The 16,419-nt window shown below is 36.3% G+C and overlaps 1 protein-coding gene across 4 annotated transcripts in view; it reads left to right on the forward strand.

Annotated features, from left to right (window-relative positions):
* The window catches only part of raph1a (Ras association (RalGDS/AF-6) and pleckstrin homology domains 1a), a 77,559-nt gene that overhangs the window by 51,229 nt on the left and 9,911 nt on the right, over positions 1-16,419 (forward strand). For 3 of the 4 annotated variants that reach the window (XM_077216192.1, XM_077216191.1, XM_077216190.1), the window contains exons 6-9: positions 1,405-1,479; positions 6,663-6,740; positions 10,884-11,043; positions 15,296-15,417. In XM_077216192.1, coding sequence (XP_077072307.1) covers positions 1,405-1,479; positions 6,663-6,740; positions 10,884-11,043; positions 15,296-15,417 — 435 coding nt within the window. The remainder of the gene's footprint in view (positions 1-1,404; positions 1,480-6,662; positions 6,741-10,883; positions 11,044-15,295; positions 15,418-16,419) is intronic. The other variant, XM_077216189.1, reaches the window with a different exon arrangement.

Here is a 16,419-nt window from a genome sequence, read left to right on the forward strand (position 1 = left end):
GTGGTAGAAATAAAAAAATCCATAATCCTTATCCAGTAAACGATGAAAAACTGGAAGAAGACTTTGAATATTCTTTGAGTGCAGTAGAGGATCTTGGAGAACAAAAGGGTTGAGAATATTGATTATTATTGACTTTGATTATGCTGTCTACCTGTTGCAACAGTCTCTGGGGTGCTTAAAAAGCTGCCTATGTAGGTTTTGGAAGGGAACCGAGTTCGTCAGGCCTCTAGCAGAGCAGATTGAGCATTAAAATTAGTTGTTTCTATCCCTGACTGAAAAAACAAATAAAAGCGGCTTTTACCCTCACTGCAGACTTAATTACACAGATAAGTGATTTTGCAGCAGTTTGGGTTGTATTTATTTGCTGATAGTAGTCTAACCCAAATATTTAAAGGTTTAACTTTCAACCCATTGTGTTGGTATGGTTAAATAAATGCATCAGTTACATTTTATTTCTTAAATTAAATGAAAGCCGTCACGCACCATTTCGTTTCATTAAGGCTAGTTCACATTGCCAACAAACGCCAGCTTCTTGTTGGGCGATTAGATTTTTGTCCCTGTTGCTGTTTGTCCGGGCAGCTTTTGTGAATTAGTCTGTTGAACAGAATGAGTGTGTGATCACAGATGAAATATTTAGGAAGCTATTTAAAGCTGTCTGGATGCAGTCAATGAGTTGCATGCTTCCTTTGGCGCTGTGGTTGAACAGAGAAGATTGATGTGGAGGGTTTTCACTAATCTATCCTTCTATCCCACAGATTTTTACTGACAAACATGATTGACCTACAGATGATTGATGATAGATAAGTGATTCAGTCGTTTGCAAACTTTTGCTAAACCTGGACACCCTGCCCCAACCACATATATTTTTCCCAAACCCTCCAAAGTCATATAAACAAACCTGAAAATGTAAAACACAGTGTTTTGTTATTGGTATAACTTCTCTGAGGTTTTCTGATTGGCTGAAAGGGCCCAGTCAACGAGAGTCTCTTTTCAAGATCAACTGAAATGACAGATACATATAAAGTACTTTAAATGTGCAATTATTGATATACAGCTTTACATAAAATTACACACACAAAAAAAATATTAGGTATTTTATTATATTTTAATAATTTAGCAGATTCTTTTGACATCAATTTCAATGTATTATTATAAAACAACAACAACAAAAAACAAGCAAAATAAAATGCTTATGGCATCTTATACCTAACCACAGTGATTGTCCATAGAGAAATAAATCATATGTAATGAGACATGCAATTGTTTGATAGGACCATTTTCTATCTAGTTGCAGTGATTATTGCTCACAATTTTCCCCTATGCTTTCACACTATGAACAATGATTAATGTTTATTAATCAAAGCACTAATGACTCTTGTCTCTCCTCTCTCTCTCTGCACAAAGCACTCGTATCTGGACAGGGAGACCTCTCTCATTCTGAAAAGCATTGCAGGAAAGCCCTCTCACTTGCTGACCAAGGTGACGCCCTCTTTCCACCTCTGGATATATTGAGTTTCTCCTAGTGGCTTCCTAACCCCTCTATGCATGCTAGCATGATTCATTTTCACCCATTTTTCTTCCATCAGTTTTCTTTATGTTAAAACAAAAGGAAGCTCTTCTAATGAAACAAAGGTGTCATGCTGATTCCTCATCTGTACCTAGTCAGTTCAGTAAATCAAAGTTCATTAGATTAATCAGAATAAATGGTTGATGCGAAATGATGTGCATGGATACTTCACATCACATACAATGTTTGTGTTGTTCTATTACAAAACAAGAATGTTCGGGCCTCTATTAACTCAAACTATCCATTTTTGTATTGTTGATATAGTCATAGTGCACTACTTTTTAAGGCCTATTCACAACAAGTCTGACAAGTAAACAACACAAATGCTAAACTATTCATGAACATTTGTCTGCACAAAATTCTCTTAATAAATGCCAAAGTCACATGTTTAATTCCAGCCAAAGTTAACAATGTCCTCAAATGTGCTGGATCAAGGCATCTGCCAAATGCATAAATGCTAATTAATTTTTCAAAATCATCAGGGGGGGGGGGAAACTGACCTGACAGAATTAAAAAGTATAATATTTCAGAAATCATAGAATTTGGTGTAAAGAGGTTCATGGATTCATTTTAAAATCTTGTTGTGCATGTTCATCTTGGTGTAAGTAGATCTTTAGTTTTTATCATGTTCATTTACGCATGACCTTTACTGTATCAATCCACTAATTTGTCATATTAGTGAGGGTTGTTTAAATCACATAATGATATTTCTGTTCTGAGCCCCTACAGGGCACGGAGGGAAGCTGGGAAGATAAAATGTAATGCTTTTGCGTTTGCTTGGAAATTATGTGAAATGGGAGGAAAATTTGTATTTTAATAGCTTTCGAAGGAACAAATTTCTTTTGCAAGATAATGTTATAGTTTTAGCAAGCAAAGTGCAAGTTTTCTAGGGGGAACGCAAAAGCATTGCAATATCATTTTTACTCCATCTCAGTTTTTTTATCACCATGTCTCCTTAGGGGCTCTGTAGCATCTGAGATATCCTCGTGAAAACAAATTGTTTTGCACTATGACTGTTATCTTACTTAAAGTGTATCTGGAGAGCATGTTCATGCGTGCATTTTTTGAAACACGTTTTGAGCTGTGTGTTATCGGCAGCTCTTCAGCACTGCGAAGTGTCCAAATCAAATCATTAAATATGCATGAAGATGTTTAAAGGATTTTGGGGAGCTCATTCCATTTAGAGGTTAAACATTTGGACATCTGAGAAAAAGTATTATACAAGGACATGAGGTTGAAAACTGGAAATGGATCATTTATAATTGCTGTTAGATCAGCATCATTGCTTCTGCTATTATGGAAGGAAACTTTGTTTTCGTCACTGCTTATGTAACACAACATCTGTGATAATGAATGTAAGTGATGACTGTGTGCTCCCTCAGGGTTTGATTGTACCTGTTTTTTTAGATAGGTACACCCTAAGATAGTTCAGCTGTGGACAGGTGGCAGACAGACCCGCAAGGTAGCGAGTGACAATGATCAGCACAACAGATGGATTCTAGGTCGAGATTGAGTTTCTTCAGAAACAGCAGGCTGCAGCCCCATCACACAGAAGTGTTGCGCTCCCATAAGCAACCAGTGTTTGTTTACACTTTTTTTGAGGATTTACCTGCTCAACAAAAGATGTTTGTAAACCAAACCTCCATTAAAAAGTTTGCAGGATTTAAGCTTTCTTAGCTCAGATCAGCTCATCCTGTTAAACTGTAATGTGGCGTATCGAACCATGGAAGCCTAACCAGTGCCGTCCACTGCTGATAACCACATCTATAATGTGTTAAGCCCAACACAACCTCATGGTTAACTATATTTTACATTTTGGCGAATCATCTGTGAGACATTTGTTTACGAATGTGCTGAAAGTGAAGTTTCACTGTCATTTCTTGTGTTGTTCTTTTCTGTTTTGCTGTGGACACTATCTAAAGTGTGTCAGCTGTGTTGTGGCGGCATTAGCAAGGCTTGGAGTCGGTTGGGATGATCTGATTGGTTGCGGGAGTTGAGTGAACGTGCCTTTAATCCTTTTTGCACTCGGGAGGTTTCATTACCTAGATTTTCAGTCCTTATTCTGACACTGTCTGTTCATCACTGCCCTTGTGAAAAAAGAAGTATACTTTAGCATACTTTTAAAAAGAGTAAAACGGAGAAAATATACATAAGTGCTATCTGAATGTCATGTTAATTACATATTTACTACAATTAAATAAATGTAATATAGTTTAAATTTATATTAAATGTAATTAGTTGAACTTGAGTGCCTTTTTGAACTATTTACGGAGGATTTCAGTACATCTTTGTGTAATTTCATAATTCTGTTGTCTTTGATAGTTAAAGTGTACTGTTGAATATTCTGACAAATATTTATGGTAAACAAAAAAATACTTTAATTGAATTTTTATTCAAAATTGTATGTCATGTCATGTACAAATTTGTTAAGGAGCTGCAATTTAAATTATATTAAATATCTATTTCAGTGATGAAACTCTAGAGGGTGTGGGCTGATCTGCAAGCAATCACATCATTATCACATGGCACAAGCTGATTGGCCTCTGCTTAAGATAGATCTTTCAGCCAATGAGATTGCTTGCTCAACATTTAAATAGTCTGGTTCAGTGTTTGCTGTAGACTGGTCCTACAGCTTGCCATCAGAGTTCTTCTGAAACCCTCTACCTCCCCCAGCTCCACCTGCCTAGATCTGCTTCGGGATGTATGTGTCTATTCAAGCAGCAGCAGCAGATCTTAAATGCTCACAGCATCTTGTCTGTGTATTCATTAGCAGTAAGTACATACTTGCTCTGCAGCAGCAGCGTAACGGATCTAGTCCACCTAGGCCAAATACATTAACATTGCCATATTTAATAACATGCTAAATCTATTTCGAGAGTTTTCATGATTGAACTTTAAAAATAATATAAAATATCACACTACAGTTAAAGTTATAATCAATTGCTTTACATGTGCATGTTACATGTTAGTCAACACATCAAAATAAATGTACTTCAATGCATGAAAAAAGATTATTATAACAATAATTTTAAATCTACTTTAAAGTAAAAAAAAATTTAACGTTTTTTTAAAAGGTGCACTTTTAAAAAGTACTTAAGTGTATTAAGAAACAGACATGAAAGTGGCCTTTTATTTCTTTAATATTATTATCTGCAAGTTTTTTTTAAATACACTCTTAAGTTTTGAAGTGCACATTAAGCAAACTTTTTCACAAGGTGGTGCAAATTAATACTCAGTTCTTGTCAAGTTTATTGCTTGACTTTATCCTTAAGTAAACAAACTTCACAGTCTTGTGAAAAAGTATTCAGATTCAGCTGTTATTTGTGACTCACCGCTATACGCACTATGCTGACGTCACATAATGTCTGTGAGGTTCTAAAACTTACAGCTCCTGTGTTCATGTCTCTCATCATATTCATCCTCTCCACTTTTATTAACCAAGTCTGCCCTCAGGGGACACACCTGTTCAAAGAGATGTCTTTTTCTCTCCTCGCACTACAGAAGCTGCACTGGTCTCCTAATTTCCGAAAAACCTTGGATCCTGTACAAGCCTTGATATTGATCTAATACAGATAATTGTAGTTTCTGCTGCCAGGTGGTTGGTGATGTAGAATTATGGGTCAGGAAAACAGCTGCTGGCCAGTTTCTGCTGATGCTTTAGCACAAGTGTTTTTTCTTCTTCTTCTTAAACAAAGGGTCATTCAGTTTTGGCATTAAGGCCTTGAAATTCAATAGTGGTATCACCGTAAGCCAATACTAATATCTGGAATCTGAACATCAGATCAGGCCATTCTTGTAGAAGAATATGTTGGGACATGCTTCTTTTGAATATGCGTGCTTCTGTGTCAGCTATGTCCTATTTCCACATGCCGTCTATGAGTCGGTGAGCTCATGCCACAGAAACATGAAGAAAACACACTATTAACTAAAAACTATCTTAATCTGATCAAAATAAGCAAAAGTAAATGTATATGGCTCTGATTATGAATATGATGCTATTTGCATGTTTAATATTCCTGTAGCCGCTGTGCTCAGCATTAGTCAGGGGAGGATGTGTACTGTTAAGAGGCTTGAGCTGTAATTCCCTCATTTGCCATTTTGTTAGTTAAAATGAGGAGGCATGTGTGTGTCCAGGTTTTATGATGATTCTGTAGCTGCAGTCAGTTTTTATGTGCACTTCTGTGGCTGTTTTCTCATGTGTATTTGTGTTATTCAGTGTGAGAGGATAATACACTGTGATTCGGCACAATCCTAAACCCAGACTAAAGCAACTACACACAAATACACACACACAGAAACAGAGGAGGGAGGGGGGGGCTTGATAGAAGTGTATCTGACAGTAAAAGGGGAGGGATCATCTCTTTGTTTTAGAGAGAGAGAGAGATTAGCCTGTAGACGAGAGGTAGTAGAGTGTAGCTAGATCTGCCCATCCTCCACCTCTCCGCTGGTTGTATTAGATGCGTTTTATGCTCTTGGGCAGAAGAGCTTCTCTCTGGGAATCATTATGCTGTTGGAAAAAGATTCCAATAATTTATTCTTCAGTAATCTCACCGATGACCATTACGGATTTACATGGACATTAAACTGCCTCGAGTATGGATCTGCACACCTCAGCAATGGCCAGAACAGTCAGGAATAGATGTGGACTAGCTTCAGACTTGCTGCAATGGGATATTTTTCTGTTCGACTGGACCTATAAATCTAAATGTGTCTATTGAAAAGCAGCTTTCTGTAATCTGTTGAGGTGAATCTGTATTAGGGATTGCTAAAGGGCTACTAGATGCAAATGCCAGGAGAAGAGCGCTCGGATTGTATTTACCAACAGATGTCTTAGTGCTGCTTTTTTTAAGCCTTTATTTTCCTCTTTATACTTAGTATAAACTGTTCTTCAAGGTCAAAATAACCCTTTTTACAATGGCGTCTTGCTGGAAAAGTCAGGTAAATGTGAGGATTGTGCACTCTTGGTCTTATAGCTCATTAAATGTCCAAATGTTTAACCATAATAGTAGTCGTGAGGAACCCCACATACCAGTACAATAATTCAGAATGTATTTCCATTTGGTGACTGTGTTTTTATGTCTTGTATGTCGTTAAGGAGGAACAAGCTGCCAAACAAAAAGCTGAGAAGATCCGAGTAGCTCTGGAGAAGATAAAGGAAGCTCAGGTTAAAAAGGTGAGATGATCAGCGGATTTTTGTTTACATATAAATAGATCTTAACTGAACTGACACAAGCCCGGTCACAAATATTTCCAGTTTAACAGCCTATACTGCTCATACTTCTGTGCTCTACAGTAGTTTTCATATCAGCTTCAGCATGTGCAGTGGTGTAGTGTAGAAGTGGGTCATCGCAGTGTAATGCAGCGCACTTACACAGCTAAATCAGGCCCTCGTGGGACCTGGGAAATGATTTTATAGCACACATTCACAGAATTATTCAAGTTATTTGGCTTTAGAGGGGCTGTGTTACCACTGGTAGAGATTAACCAATCTCTACTAGTTGACCAATATTTTTTACTGATAGTTTACTTTGGTTAATGCTTCAATAATAATAATTGAAATTATATAATAATAACAATTATTATTATTTTTGATGATGATGATAAAATAATAAAAATAACATTATTATTAATAATAATGAAAAATAAGATTAATTGTTTTATATGATTTATTGTTGTTTTCTAATTATTACCCAAAAAGATGTCCCCAATTTTTTCACTGAAAGTCACACTTTCTTCTTTGGTTAATGGTTCTTTCATAATAATAATAATAATACAACATAATACTTATTAATTATAATTAAGGATAATAATAATATTTATTTTTTATTATTTAAATATAAATATGATTCATTGTTGTTTTTTAATCATTCAAAACGATCTCCAATATTTCTTACCGAAAGTCACGCTTTCTATTTTGGTTAATGGTTCTTTCATAATAATAATAGTAATAATAATAAAGTTTTATTTTTGTTTTCAAAAAAAGAAATAAGTCTCAAGAAGCCATGGTTTACAGTGGTTTTAGAACAGCTATGCATTAAGCAAGTTATAATTCAAAAAATGTTCTACCAAAGTTGTTCTTCAGCAATGACACAGAGACGCAGCAGCGCAGTTATACTGATGCAGTGAGGTCACAGGTGTGTGCTTTTATAGAGTATTTTACAACGGCTTCGAGCATGGCTCAGTCAATCATTATAAAGGACCAGAACTATCCGTTTTATAATGATTATTTAGTTGCTGTCCAAAAATAAAAATAATAATAATATTGTTTATAATTTAAATTCTGCATATAATTTCCTAGACAATACAATCAATAATAATCAGTATTGGAAATGGTCGTTAAAAATAATATTGGACTTAAGAATAATATTGGACTCGTCTGTCTATGTTGGCAAGTATACAAATCGATATAAGTGCAGTCATAAATTGATGTCCTGTGTCAGGACTTCCTGAGGGTTATGTGTTGTTATCTGAGGAGGTGAAACAGGGCTGTGTTGATGCAAACAGCCAAGACCAGATAATCAAGACAACTTAAACACATTGAGGGGGTTAGTGTCTGTGCACGTGCATCCGCGTGGCCTTACTGTCCCTCCGTGTCTGTTATCTGAATGTGTGTGTGGGTCAGCAGCAGCCCTGATGGAATGTTTTCTGGGTCAGGTCACTGTCACAGTGCAAAATCTGAGCCTGTGTCTCTTTAAATGCTGCTCTCTCACAGTGAAACCACTATAAATACGCCCCTAAAATCCACAGTTAATCTGAAATAAAAGCTTGTAGAAATGTAACAAGCTGCTGGATTTGCGGTGGTGCTCAAGGAGGAAGCTGTCACTCAGATATTGCTCAAAGGATCTCACTAATTATGATCTGATAAATATGTATGTATATGTTTGAGCAATGACGGAAATTGATTGTTAAATCAGGTCTGCTGAAATGACAGTTAGAAAAAAAGAAATACATTTTATCAACAATATCAGCATATACAGTCACGTAAAAAAGACAGCACACCCTATTGAATTCTATGGTTATATATATTAGGGCATAATAAAAATAATCTGGTCCTTAGCAGATCTTAAAATGAGGTAAATACAACCTCAGATGAACAACAACACATGACCTATTACACAGTGTCATGGTTTATTTAACAAAATAAAATGAAGAAGCCATGGGGGACAAACTAAGTACATCCTTACTGCTTTCATAGGAATTTAGAGGGTAAGTAGCAGTCAGGCGTCTTTGCTTAACTGATCATCAGCAAGTGTGATCATTTCAATAAAAGTTAGCTAGTCTAGACTCTAGAGCATTCAGTTGTGTGTTTGTTAACACAATGCCAAGGAGGAAAGACATCAACAATGATCTTAGAGAACAGTGTTGCTGCCATCAATCTAGGAATGGTTATATGGCTATTTTCGAACTATTTTAACAATTTGATTATACATTAAGGAAGTTTATTCTCAAGTGCAAAACATTCAAGACAGTTGCCTATTCCCAGGAGTGGACGTCCCAGCAGATTCACCTCAAAGTCAGATCGTGCACTGATAAGAGAAATCGCAAAAACCCCAAGAGCCACATCTCAGACTCTACGGGCCTCAGTTAACATGTTAAATGTTAAAGTTCATGACAGTGCAATTAGAAAAAGACTGAACAAGTATGGTTTGATTTGAATGGTTGCCAGGAGAAAGCCTCTTCTCTAAAAATAGCATGGCAGCATGACTTAACAGAGAAACTGTTTGGACAGAGAAACCGAAGTGGAGATGTTTGGCCATAATGCACAGCGCCTTGTTTGGAGAAAACCAAGAAAAGCAAATCAGCACAAACACCTCATACCAACGGTCAAGCACGGTGGTGGAGGGGTGATGATTTGGGCTTGTTTAGAAGCTACTGGACCTGGGTACTTGTCGAACATGAACTCTGTATACCAAAGTATTCTAGAGTCAAAAGTGAAGCCATCTGTTCGACAGCTAAGGCTTGGCCGAAATTTGGCCATTCAACAATAATCCTAAGAACACCAGCAAATCTACACCAGAATGCCTGAAAAAGAAAATATTCAAGGTGTTGCACTGGCCCAGTAAAAGTCCAGACCTCAACCCGATTGAAATGCTGTGCCTTAAGAGAGCTGTGCATAAACAAAGGCCTGCAAACCTCAATGAACTGATGCAACGTTGTAAAGAAGAGTGAGCCAAAATTCCTCCCACAATGATGTGAGAGACTGATAAAGTCATATAGAAAATGATTCCTTCGAGTTATTACTGTTAAAGGCGGCTCTACAAGCAACTGAGTCATACGGTGTACTTAGTTTACCACCCATGGTTTCTCCATTTGGGCCTTACTTTTGTTGAATGAATAATGTCACAGTGTAATATGTCATGTGTTGTTGATCATCTGAGGTTGTATCTTTTTAATTTTAAGACCTGCTAATGACCAGATCATTTTTATTATGTCCTAATATGTAAAACCATTGAATCCAAAAGGGTGTACTTTCTTTTTCACATGACTGTATATGTGGCTTAGTTGCGATAATATGTGTAATGTCATAGAGAGAGAGAGAGAGAGAGAGAGAGAGAGAGAGAGAGAGAGAGAGAGAGAGAGAGAGAGAGAGAGGATTCTTATGTGGTTTATATGTTCACAGGCTTTTTGTTGTTGCTGAAATATTTTTTTTTGTACTAAAATGGGTATATGTATGTGGAAGGGTTATTTCATTTAATCTTGTTTGTGTGCAGTTGATGTTGTTGCTGTTTTTCTCAGAGCTAAGGTGAATGTTTGCCTGAAGTGCTTACAAAAGGCCAAATCCCCCAATAAAATGTCAAAGGGGTGGAAGAATAGGATGATTCAAAGGGCCCCGGTAAAGGTCTTCACATGTCCACCTGGATCCGAAAACCCAAGGTCCAACCCAAGACTCGAGTGGGTTCCGGTGCAAAACTTTCATGAGTGTCGGGTTGAGTCTTACATTAGCGTCCTTGGGTCTCGGGTCATTCAAAAAAAAAGTGCTTTTACCGATTGGACCCGATAAGACCCAAATTTAGATAATTACCTTGAATATTTAGGTAAATAACCCCTAATCATCTTATGATCAGGTAAATAAAAAAAAATGAACATTACGACCAAAAGTTATAGAACGTAAATGAGGTTACAGTGATGAGTGATTGACATTTCAGCACTTCATTAACAATATCGTTCGAGTGAAGTGCATTTTTGGGAAGCGCACATAGAAAAGAAACAAATGTTTGTAACTCTTGCATGCAGAAAGTTAGCTAGGGGGGCTCAGAAACCCTAGTGGTGCTCCTGAACATGCATAACTGTTGTCATGTCCTGTCTCTCCCCTCAGTTGGTAATCCGAGTGCACCTATCAGATGAAAGCTCAAAAACTATGATGGTGGATGAGAGACAGACTGTGCGTCAGGTGCTGGACAACCTGCTGGACAAATCTCACTGCGGGTATAGCCTGGACTGGTCTCTGGTGGAAATCATCACTGAACTCCAGACGGGTAAGACCCCTGTGTGGTCCTAATTGGGACTTGATCTGGCCAAGAACAGCCCAGTAATTGACATGAAAATGGACCAACCATGGGATTTTTTGTACGGTAGTTTTTCATTTGGAATGCGTACCACAGTAATAGACCAACATGGAGCAAACTGGTCTTTCTTTGTGGCACAAAAATCTCTGCTAAAGATTTTATATGCTACACCGAAGAAATTAGTGGAAAATGTGTAGATCTATACACTACCATTTCAAAAGTTTGGAGTCAGTGCGATTTTTAAAGAAAAATAATAAAGAAATTAATACTTTTATTTTGCATAGATGCATTAAATTGACAATAAGGACATTTGTAGTGTTATTTGTAATGCTGTTTTTTATGTATCCTTTTCAGAAAACAATTAAGCAGCTGTACTGCTTCCAACATTGATAATAATAAGAAATGTTTCAAGAGCATCAAAGCAGCATATCAGAATGATTTCTGAAGGTTCATGTGACATTGAAGACTAATGACAGTAATTGCCATCACAGGAATAAATTGCACTTTGAAATATATTAAAATAGAAAACAGTTATTTTAAAATGTAATAATATTTCACAATATTACCGTTTTTACTGTATTTTTAAGCAAACAATTTTGTTTCTGTTCAAAAGCTTAACTAGCACAACTCTTCAAACAAAGCAGAATATACAATTGTGTTTGTGGATATCTTGATTACTTGATGCTAATTGCTAAAGAAAACCGAAAAATAGAATTTTAAGACCCTGTATCATTTATGTATGTATTTAAGACCCTTGTAAACAAGGAAAAATGATAAAAACCTGTGCATCATTGAATCTGCACAGCATTGGTCTGGCAGGTAGTGCTCATGCTGTGGTATGTTGCGTGGTAGACCATTCCTTCACTGACTAGTCTGAAGTATCATCCAAAGAGAGATTGAATCAATAAAGACAAATGAAAAAAGGGATTAAAGTCATGTGGTCAGGCTTGCCCCAGATCGAGCACAACGACAGCTGGATGATAATTCAGCTGCAAACACAATTTTCTTTCATTTTTTTCATTTTTCGTAGGTCTTCAAAAACATAACAACAGTCCTATTTAATTTATTTGATCGGTGCAGATTAGCAGCGAGTATAGATTAGCAAAATCTATGTCTAAAATCCCAATAGAATTATCCCATACAATCATGTGCGTTCTGTGGGAGGGGTAGCACTAGACTAGGTAAATATTACTATAACTAGTTCCACTAATTTCATAATAGTAATACTAGAAGTTGTTATTTTAGGCAGTAGAATTGATGATGGTCAGAAGAGTTGTGGAAGGCATAAGGAAATTATCTGCCTGCATTGCCACCATTATATGAGAACTGAACTGAGCTGGATGAATAATCACTGTTTTCTCCAGAGTGGCTATATATATATATATAAGTTAACTAAATTAATAACTTTTTTACAATAAAAATGAACCATCACTGACCTTACTTAAGCTGGACTATGACGCTATTTTCTTCTAGAGCTGCTGTACAGCCAAAACAAACTTTGTTGCTTTATTTTCCTGTTATCACTGAAAAGCTACTTTGAAACAATATGTATTGTAAAAAGCGCTATATAAATAAAGGTCAAGTCAAGTCAAGTCACCTTTATTTATATAGCGCTTTTTACAATACAGATTGTATCAAAGCAGCTTCACAGTGATAACATGAAAATAATATAACAGAGTTTGTTTCTAAAAGAAAATTGAGTCAACGTCCACCTTAAGTAAGGCAGATCAATAATATTATTGAATATTAAATGTCCCCAACTAAGCAAGCCAAAAGCCAAAGCAACAGTGGCAAGGAACCAAAACTCCATCAGGTGACAGAATGGAGAAAAAAACCTTGGGAGAAACCAGACTCAGTCGGAGGGCCAGTTCTCCTCTGGCCAACGAAGGAACAGTGCATGATTTATGATTCGGGCAGCATTACAAGGCAGATTGGATCGGAACATTTAGAATATTTATCCATTTCCATCTTTTGGAAGTCCAAGTAATCACGCCGGTGTTGAGACGAGTTGTTGAGGATCAGTGCCGTCCACCATAGAGGGTCCACATCGCCGGTGTTGAGTCGTCTCTTCACAGGCTTTGTGATTGGGGTATCTGAAGTCTCCGTGATAGGCTGGATACAAACTGTAGCTGACGAACACCGTTTTTCTCGGGACTCGCGTCCCGAGATAACAGCAGAAAAGCAAAAAGGGAAAATAATTTGCGTAGCTGCTGTTCATAATGATTTCCATAACACGGGCGTAAATGATAAAAAACATCAAGACAGTGATTCTTGCGTCCCAGAGTCACCCCCCTCCGTCCCCCGCTCAACTCAGCCCTGCTTACTGACCTCTACATCCCTCCTGCTGCTGAGACCCAACCACAATCTCACTTGATTGTCTTGACTCACCTGATTGACTTGACTTGACTTAAACCGCCAATATGCATGTAATATGCATGCTAAAAAGCAACTAGTTAATAGTGAGAATTGGTCCACAAACTAAAGTGTTACCATGATTTCTTATTATTATCAATGTTGAAAACAGCTGTGCTGCTTAATATTTTTGTGGAAACTGTGATTGGAACTTTTTTTCACAATTCATGAAACAAATAGAAAGTTCAAAAGAACATAATTTATTTGAAATATAAATCTTTTATAATGTTATAATTATCCTTCCTGGCACTTTTGATCAAGTTAATTAATGAATCCTCGCTGAATATTAGTATAGAGTATTATTGTGAGTATTTTTAATTATTTAAAAATAAATCTTACTGACCCCAAACTTTTAAACGGTAATGTTACTTTGCATGTTAATACAGGTATTCCTGAGATTATACTTTCAAACCATGCATATTTTTATGTACTTTCACACTGGTGAATGCGCTGCCCCATACACTTCCATTGTAAAGGCATTACTGTAAACAGTATTTTTTTTTTTTTTTTGCTTTTTTCTGAGTGACAAATCAAATTTATTTCCTGTGGTATCTGGTATGTTGTTGATAGAGTTGTATTGAACCCGGAACATGTGTGTGTGTGAGTCACAGGCCTCTTGTGCTGGGCTTCTCTCTATGTAGGTCCTGAGCGATCATGCGTGTGTCCGTAGCCTACATCTCCAGGGCTTCTGTTTTTCCACTCTCTGCTCTTTCAGTGGAAGGAGAAAAGGCAGAGAGAGGAAGGCAAGGATATACAGTGGTCGTGTGTAAAATATCAACCAGATGGTCAATGCTAAAGTCCCTTTAATAGAAAGAGCAGCAGAGGACTTTTCTAGAGGTATTTTGTGAGTGAGTGCATGTGCACACTCATATTCATGAGGAAATAGATACATAAATGTATGTTCATACCTTAAACATGTTTTAATTTTGATATTGTTCTTGAATTATTTTTGTCATGCTATCAGCACATAGTCCAACTGTTGTGGCAGGTGTATTTATTGGCTCATTGTTGTTGTGGGTTGAGCATCTTGAGGTTAAAAGTCACTCATTTAGCATTGAGGTGTGAGGAAATCTGGCTTAATCCAGCTAGTAGGATCAGGAGGAGTATACGGTATCATTTATTCCGCAAGTAGCTTTAATTTCCTAACGGACAGACCTCTAATCTGTCAGATTAGTGATTTCACTCTTTTCATTTTGTATCATCTTTAATGAACTGTGTTAATCTTTTGTGGCAGAGGTTTCTAAACTTCTGAATCTCATGTCTGACAGGATACTTTTTAATGCACAAGGCAAACTTAGGCTCAGCATAATGGCCTATATATAAAACATTATCATATATTATAAAGTTTTGTTTAAATAATACGTTGGATTTCATGGAACTTGCAGTACCCATGTAGAAATTGTTATTAATGTATGGATTTGATTTACCTCAGTGGGTTTTTAAAGTTTTGACCTGTTTCAAATTTGTCTATTGCATGCAATTTGCTACATCTTGTCCTATGCTACATACTTTCTTTCTATATAGAGAGCAGGACAGTGCCAGGAAGACTTATAATAATTTAGATAAATGTCACATTTCCTTACTGACCTCTCTTGTAGGCCTGTTTCCTGCATGATTTAGACTATCTTTGGTTTACAATCATTTTTTTCTATATCAGGATAATTTTTCAAGGAGAAGTGGAAGTACTTACGCTGTAATAACTGGTCAAAGAATCTGAAGTTGATCTCGTTGATTTAAGAACAGCAAGTCATATATATTTTTTATTTTACAGTCTCTTCATCTCTATAATGTTCACACTTTGTTTTTCCAGAGAGAATCTTCGAGGATCATGAGAACCTGGTGGAGAACTTGCTAAACTGGACCAGGGACAGCACCAACAGACTTATGTTCATCGAACGCATTGAGAAATACGCGCTTTTCAAGAACCCTCAGGTAATACTCCATCTGTCAATAGTAACCATATCTGTTTAGCTCCAAAAAGCAGCAAAAAATGGGTCCTTGTGCAGTACATTTTAAACATACAGTATTATACACTACTGTTCAAAAGTTTGCTGCCTTTAAGATTGTTTTTTAATGCACTTATGCTCTTATGCTCACCAAGGCTGCATTTATTTGATCAAAAATACAGTATAAACTGTGAAATGGTGAAATAATATTACAATTTAGAATAAATTAAATATATATTTGGATATATTTTAAAATGTATGTTATCCCTGTGATGGTAAAGCTGAATTTTCAGCATCATTACTCCAGTCTTCAGTGTCACATGATCCTTCAGAAATCATTCTAATATGCTGATAAAAAAAAAACATTTCCCATGATTATCAATGTTCAAACATTGCTGCTTGATATAGATAATATAATATAAAATAAAAAGCATATTTATATTATATTTGTTATATTTATATAATATAAAAAGAACATCATCTGAAATAGAAGTCTTTACTTTAAATAGAATGTCTTTACTGTCACTTTTGATCAATTTAATGCATCCTTGCTCAATAAAAGTTTTATTTTCTTTAAAAAAAATCTTTCTAACCTCAATCTTTTAAATCATAGTGTAAGTTAGTTATTCACTGGTGTTGTGTGTCTAATGATGAGTGAAGGCTTCAGTGAAAGTCAACATTTTCAAAAAGAGTGCCTTAATTTTTTCAGAATTAAAGCATTTTCATTTTTGAGTGAATTGTCCCTTAAAGCCATGCACTGAAGTAGGTTGATGTTTAAATGATTCTTGAAATTGATTTGTGCAGTTCTGTCACCAAAGAGTGTATTAGTCATATAGAGGTTAGTTCATCAGTGCTCTATGGATCAGTTGTTTTATCGGCATATGTAGTTGATGTAGGTCAATGTCATATAAATGCTGAACTATAATGAATAATTGATCTCAGCAGAGGCTGGTTAAAGTGTGTTCACTGCCCAGTCTCTGGCTGCGAC

This window comes from Siphateles boraxobius, unplaced genomic scaffold, assembly GCF_051911475.1.
Source record: "Siphateles boraxobius isolate OS27281-9 unplaced genomic scaffold, OSU_SipBor_1 7, whole genome shotgun sequence".
NCBI classification, from domain to species: domain Eukaryota; kingdom Metazoa; phylum Chordata; class Actinopteri; order Cypriniformes; family Leuciscidae; genus Siphateles; species Siphateles boraxobius.